Source organism: Mandrillus leucophaeus, unplaced genomic scaffold (genome assembly GCF_000951045.1).
Source record: "Mandrillus leucophaeus isolate KB7577 unplaced genomic scaffold, Mleu.le_1.0 Scaffold379, whole genome shotgun sequence".
NCBI lineage: Eukaryota > Metazoa > Chordata > Mammalia > Primates > Cercopithecidae > Mandrillus > Mandrillus leucophaeus.
This window is the reverse complement of record NW_012104020.1, coordinates 1,720,271-1,727,667: the sequence shown is the minus strand read 5'-3', so window position 1 is coordinate 1,727,667 and position 7,397 is coordinate 1,720,271. Positions and strand designations below refer to the sequence as shown.

Sequence of the window (7,397 nt, the reverse complement as noted above, 5' to 3'; positions counted from 1 at the left end):
ACTTAGGCCTGGGAGGTTGAGGCTGCAATAAGCTGTGAAGGAGTCATAGCCACTGCACTCCAACCTGAGCAACAGAATGAGACTCTGTTAAAAAAAAAAAAAAAAAAAAAAAAACGAAAATAAGTGTTGGTAAGGAGAGGATATGGGAAAAATTGGAACCCTCAAACAATGCTGGTAAGGAATGTAAAATGGTGCAGCTGCTGTGGAAAACAGTTTGGTGGTTCCTCAAAAGGTGAAACATAGAATTACAACATAACCAGGTAATTCCACTCCTAGGTATCTACCCCAAAGAAGTGACAGATACTTTAATACCAAGGCTCATGGCAGCATGGGGTTCAAACAGATACCTGCAATACCAATGTTCATGGCAACATCATTCGCAATAGCCAAAAAGCAGAAATCCAAGTGCCCATCAATACATGAATTAACAAACAAAATGTGGTATAAACATAAATGGAATATTATTCAGCCATAAAAAGGAATGAAGTAATGATACATGCTCTAAAATGGATGAATCCTAAAAACATTTTGCTAAGTGAAAGGGTAAATATTGTATGATTCTACTTACATGAAATATATAGAATAGGCAAATAGAAAGTAGACAGGGGTTCCAGGAGTCGTGGGAGAGGGGAATAGGGAGTTACTGCTTAGTGGATACAGAGTTTCTGTCTGGGGCAAATGAAGTTTTGGAAATAGATATGGTTTTGGGGGCACAACATTTAATTAATGTCACTGAACTGTACAATTAAAAATGGTTAAAATGGCCAAAAAAAGTACTCTCGGGTTAATTTAAGGGCTAAACATGTCAAGAAAGCCATGAGCCAGATGCCATTCACTTTACAATACCAGAAAAGTCACCTATTCTTGCACTCAATGGCCGATATTCATAAACTCCACTCTTTTTTTTTTTGAGATGGAGTCTCACTCTGTTGCCCAGGCTGGAGTGCAGTAGCACGATCTCAACTAGACTCACTGCAACCTCCGCCTCCCAGGTTCAAGTGATTCTCCTGACTCAGCCTCCCAAGTAGCTGGGATTACAGGCGTCTGCCACCACATCCAGCTAATTTTTATATTTTTAGTAGAAACGGGGTTTCGCATGTTGGCCAGGCTGGTCTCGAACTCCCAATCTCAGATAATCCACCTGCCTTGGCCTCCCAAAGCACTGGGATTACACGTACGACATCGTGCCTGGCCATAACTCCATTCTAACCATGTTCTAGAAAGCATACCTTCATGCTGCCCAGGTGACTATGCCATTCCGCTCCACGCATTACTCCTCCTGGAATATTCTCATCTATAAAAGCATTGAGAAATGTGGAATCAAGCAGACCTTAAGGTGAAACTCCTTTCCCCACAAAAGCAACAATAACAGCAATAACAAAAAGCATGGAAAACACTTACCTGATTTATTCGGACAACTGGGCTGACCCATGTGCATGGATGGATGATTATTTGCATAAAGAGATGCCAGATGCTTCAGAGTCTCTTTATTTTCCACTGTAGAAAGAAAAAATTAGAAGTCAGTGGAGAAATCCAAATGATTTTTTCCCCAAGTTAACTTTCATGTATACAAGTCATCTTTTTCTCCTAATAAATTTTGCACTCTGCTTAAGTATACTGTTACTATAATTAACCCTAAAAGGTTTTATTTACCTAAGATAATCACACGAAGAAGACCAACATCCTCCTTACATTAAAAGGTTCTAATGCTGAGTTTTCATAACAGACTATTACACTAAACTACAAACTTGTTTTGATATGTCTTACTGCATTTTGGGACAACTGTAACCTAGTAACAATATTCTTTGTTATTAGGATGCACTGAAAACCACCCAAACTATCTCCATATACTGCAACCCCACAGAGATTAAACCACCAACTGTTTAACTCACCATAAGATGCAACCACTTAGTCAAAGTTTAAAACAGGAGAGGACAAATCTGTACTGTTAGTGTTTGGTTACATAGGAGTTTCATGAGGCACAGAGAATGAAAAGTGTCATACTCACTTTTACATTCTCAGTATTTACAGACATAATAATTTTTCAGTAAATGGTTGTGGACTAAAGGGAACATATGGAACAAGATAGCTAGACTCAATAAAGCTGGGCTTCCATTAGATCTGAGCTCTCTTCTCCAAGTAACTGAACTGCTGATATATGTACAGTCTTCTTTGGTTGGTAATTTGCTCACAGAGTGTGCTCGAATGCTCACTATTTATAAAAATGTGGAAGGGACATTACTTAATTAGGATTTGCTACCTAAGCTTAAATAGTATATATATGAAATGACATTCTACATACCTGTCTGTACTGGCTTGTCATAAGGATATGTGACCAGCACAGAACCACCATCTAAGGCAACAGAAAGACTAAAGTCCTGTTTTTGAATCAAATTTTCAATGATGGCTTTAGTCTCAGGTTGGGAGGCATTATCTAAAAAAGAGAAAAGTCAAATATAAAATATCAAATTTTAAATCTTAGTATGAGTATCTAAGGAAATACTCTCTACTTGAATACAATCAAAATGCTAACTTAAAAATTTGCAGATAAATATTTTATTTCTCCATAAGCTACTATCTCAAGCAAGAAAGATACATTACAGAAGGTAGGTTAGTATGAGTTCTATTATGTACTTCAGGATATGTATATACTAATGACTCTAAGCAAGTTAAAGAAAAATCTTATTTAAAAAAACAAAAAGAATACGCATATCCTGCTTTACAGAATAATTTAGGGAATATATAAATAACCTATCTGATATGGTTTGGCTGTACCCCCACCCAAATCTCAACTTGAATTGCATCTCCCAGAATTCCCATGTGCTGTGGGAGGCACCCAGTGAGAGGTGACTGAATCATGGGGGCGGGTCTTTCCCATGCTATTCTTGTGTTAGTGAATAAGTCTCACAAGATCTGATGGGTTTATCGGGGGTTTCCACTTTCACTTCCTTCTCATTCTGTCTTGCCACTGCCATGTAAGAAGTGCCTTTCATCCTCCGCTATGATTGTGAAACCTCCCCAGCCATGTGGGACTGTAAGTCCAATTAAATCTCCTTTTCTTCCCAGTCTCAAGTATGTCTTTATTAGCAGCGTGAAAACAGATTAATACAGTAAATTGGTACCAATAGAGTCAGGTGTTGCTGAAAACATATCCAAAAATCTGGAAGCAACTTTGGAGCTGGGTAACAGGCAGAGGTTGGAACAGTTTGTAGGGCTCCGAAGAAGACAGGGAAACGTGGGAAAGTGTAGAACTTCCTAGAGACTTGTTGAATGGCTTTGACAAAAGTGCTGATAGTGATATGACCAATAAGGTCCAGACTGAAATGGTCTCAGATGGAGATAATGAACTTGTTGGGAACTGGAGCAAAGGTGATTCTTGTTATGTTTTAGCAAAGAGACTGGCAGCATTTTGCCCGTGCCCCAGAGATTTTTGGAACTTTGAACCTGAGAGAGACTACTTAGGGTATCTGGTGGAAGAAATTTCTAAGCAGCAAAGCATTCAAGAGGTGACATGGGTGCTGTTAAAGGCATTCAGTTTCATAAGGGAAACAAAGCATAAAAGTTTGGAAAATTTGCAGCCTGACTATGCAGAAAAGAAAAACCCATTTTCTGGGGAGAAATTCAACCCAGCTGCAGAAATTTGCATAAGTAGCAAGGAGCCTAATGTTAATGCCCAAGACCATGGGGAAAATATCTCCAGGCCATGTCAGAGACCTTCCCGGCAGCCCCTCCCATCAAAGGCCTGGAGGCCCAGGAGGAAAAAGTGGTTTTGTGGGCCAGGCTCAGGGTCCCTGTGCTGGGGGCAGTCTAGGGACTTGGTGCCCTGCCTCCTAGTTGCTCCAGCTGTGACTAAAAGGGGCCAAGGTACAGCTCAGGCTGTTGCTTCAGTGGATGGAAGCCCCAAGACCTGGCAGCTTCCATGTGGTGTTGAGCCTGCAGGTGCAAAAAAGCCAAGAATTTATGTTTGGGAACCTCCACCTAGATTTCAAGAGATGTATGGAAAAGCTTGGATGTCCAGGCAAAAGTTTGCCGCAGGGGCAGGCCCTTCATGGAGAACCTCTGCTAGGGCAGTGCAGAAGGGAAATGTGGGATCAGAGTCCCCACACAGAGTCCCTACTGAGGTACCACCTAATGGAGCTGTGAGAAGAAGGCCACTGTTCTCCAGACCCCAGAATGGTAGATCCACCGACAGCTTGCACTATGCCCCTGGAAAAGCCACTGACACTCAATGCCAGTTGGTGAAAGCAGCTGGGAGAGAGACTGTACCCTGTAAAGCCACAGGGGTAGAGCTGCCCAAGACCATGGGAACCTACTTCCTGCATCAGCATGACCTAGATGCAAAACATGGAGTCAAAGGAGAAAATTTTTGAACTTTTAAGATTTGACTGCCCTGCTTGATTTTGAACTCGTATGGGGCCTGTAGCCCCTCCGTTTTGGCCAATTTCTCCCATTTGGAATGTCTGTGTTTACCCAATGCCTGTACCCCTATTTTATCTAGGAAGTAACTAACTTGCTTTTGATTTTACAGGCTCATAGGCAGAAGGGACTTGTCTCAGATGAGATATTGGACTGTGGACTTTTGAGTTAATGCTGAAATAAGACTTCGGGGGACTGTTGGGAAAGCATGATTGGTTTTGAAATGTGAGGACATGAGATGTGGGAGGGACCAGTGGCAGAATGATATGGTTTGGCTGTGTCCCCATCCAAATCTCAACTTGAATTTTATTTCCCAGAACTCCCACTTGTTGTGGGAGGGACTCAGTGGGAGGTAACTGAATCATGGGGGTGGGTCTCTCCTGTATTATTCTCGTGATGGTGAATAAGTCTTACGAGATCTGGTAGGTTTATCAGATCTGCTTTTGCTTCCTTCTCATACTCTCTTGCTGCCACCATGTAAGAAGTGCCTTTCATCCTCCGCCATGATTGTGAAACCTCCCCAGCCATGTAGAGCTGTAAGTCAAATTAAAAATCCTTTTCTTCCCAGTCTTGGGTATGCCTTTATCAGCAGTGTGAAAATGGACTAATATGCTATCTTTGGAAGAAAATTAGTTTCAGAAAGCTGGCTGTTCTCTGCAGCACTGTTTACAAAAGCAAAAAAGCAAGTGGCCAGAAATAAAGTAAATATCTATCGGTAGAAAATGGTTGAATAAATTAGAGTACTGTCATAGATTAATGGCATACTAGATGCCATTAAAAAAGAATGTTGAGCCTGGCACAGTGGCTAATGCCTGTAATCCCAGCACTTTGGGAGGCTGAGCCAGGCAGATCACCCGAGGTCAGGAGTTCAAGACCAGCCTGACCAACATGATAAAACCTCGTCTCTACTAAAAATACAAAAATTGGCCAGGCATGGTGGCAGGTGCCTATAATCCCAGCTATTCAGGAGGCTGAGACAGGAAAATTGCTTAACCTGAGAGGCAGAGGTGAGCCAAGATCAAACCATCACACTCCAGCCTGAGCAACAGAGTGAGACTCTGTCTCAAAAAAAAAAAAAAAAGAATGTTAGAGATCTGTAAGTACTGAAATTGAAAGATGTCAGTGATACACATTTAATGAAAAAGGTTATAGAATAATGTATACAGTTGGTGATCCCATTTAAGTAAATAAGAAACAGGGCTCTTCAAATCAATATACACATATATGTGTGTCATGTGTGTATACACACACATAGGAGGGGAGAGAGAATACACATCTCTACACAACTAGTGAAGAAACATCCCGATATAATGGATTGAATTTATATGAAAAATTTTAATTATTTTTGCAAATAATAATGGAGAAAAATTCAAAAAGTTTTCCGGATGTCTCTATTCATTTATACCTCACATTCATAACCCAGACAAGAAAGTACTTCATTACTCACTGACAAAATAGGATCAACCAATCTTCCAGCAAAAAGAAATTATCTCCTAAGTATTTTAATGGCCTAAAAATTAGCCTTACTTGTGAAGTCTGTATCCAAATCTTTGCCACGAGCATTCGTTTGTCCTATTTTTGAAGTACAGTCTTTCTCTTGAGCTCTCTCTCGCCCATCTGGATTTAGAGAAGGGACAATCACAATCCTAGTCCTGTCAACCAACTAAAGCAGAAACAGAAATTAATGAGTTACTAGCTGTGTGTAGAATCAATGGGTACCCTCTCATGCCTCAAACGGAAAGTCTGTTGTTTATTCTACACACAGTTAACGTAAAAGGCAGAACTAAAATGAACGAAAAAATAAAAAATAAAATTTCCTTTTGCTTCAAATATATTAAAAATAAGCAAAAAACTACTGTATAGCTAATGTTCCCAGAGACCTCCCAGTGACTTAGAACAGGGGTCAGGAACCACTAACTGCCGGCCAAATTCAGTTGGTGCCTGCTATTGTATATAAAGTTTTACTGACACATAACCATGACTATTCATTTACATATGACTGCTTTTGTGCTCTAATGGCAGAGTTGAGTGAGTTCACAACACAGAGCACCAGTCCCACAAAGGAAGATAACAATTTTTGGTCGGTCTGATTTAAATGCATGTCACCTAATTACACAGGTCCCTTCCGATCCTAATCATGACATCAATTCTTTCCAAATTTGTTTTGGGGAGGCAGAACTGCACTGGGCTTCGGAGTAGACATACTTGGGTTTAAATTCTAGTTTTACCAGTTTCTAGCTGTGGGACTGCCTCAGTTTCTACATTTATAAAATGGAGATAATCATTATCACATGGTTGAGGATATAATGATCTATATAATATACATGGTATATTACCTGGCACAAAATATGTATTCAATAAATATCAGTTCTTTTTCCCTTTCCTAAGTCCACTATGGACAGTGCCAATTAGTGAGTGTTTTAGAAGGATGCACTCTTTTCTTCCCTTCTCTAAGGCAACCTACAACTAGGATGCTTAATCATACATGCCCAAGCCTGTGGGTCAAAGTTGTTTTGTTTGTTTTCGAGATTTCGGCCTGTTACCCAGGCTGGAATACAGTGGTGCAATCACAGCTCACTGCAGTCTTGACCTACGAGGCTCAAGTGATCCTCCCACTTTAGCCTCCCAAGTAGCTAGGATTACAGGTGTGCACCTCAATGCCCAGCTAATTTTTAAAATGTTTGTAGAGACAGGGTATCACTCTGTTGCTCAGGCTGGTCTCAACCGTCTGGCATCAAGTGGTCCTCTTCTCTTTAGCCCCCTGAAGTGTTGTGATTACAGGCATGAGTCATCACACCCTGGTCAAAGTTCTTTTTTGTAATCACAGATGGCTCAAGTAGATAATACCATATTGCTTTTTCTAAAATCTCTTAGCAGCCAAGATGTCCAATAATTTTTTATGTATTACATGAAAAGGAAAACTATATTGAAAAACTAGACTTTCACTAGATTTTTCTTTTTTCTTTTTTTTTTTTTTTTTT

The 7,397-nt window shown here is 40.3% G+C and overlaps 1 protein-coding gene across 2 annotated transcripts in view; it reads right to left on the bottom strand.

Annotated features, from left to right (window-relative positions):
• CPD (carboxypeptidase D) overlaps positions 1 to 7,397 on the bottom strand; it is a 91,366-nt gene that overhangs the window by 15,618 nt on the left and 68,351 nt on the right. For both annotated transcript variants that reach the window (XM_011990384.1, XM_011990385.1), the window contains exons 14-17: positions 5,944 to 6,079; positions 2,303 to 2,434; positions 1,402 to 1,497; positions 1,230 to 1,294 (exon numbers count right to left, since the gene is read on the bottom strand). In XM_011990384.1, coding sequence (XP_011845774.1) covers positions 1,230 to 1,294; positions 1,402 to 1,497; positions 2,303 to 2,434; positions 5,944 to 6,079 — 429 coding nt within the window. The remainder of the gene's footprint in view (positions 1 to 1,229; positions 1,295 to 1,401; positions 1,498 to 2,302; positions 2,435 to 5,943; positions 6,080 to 7,397) is intronic.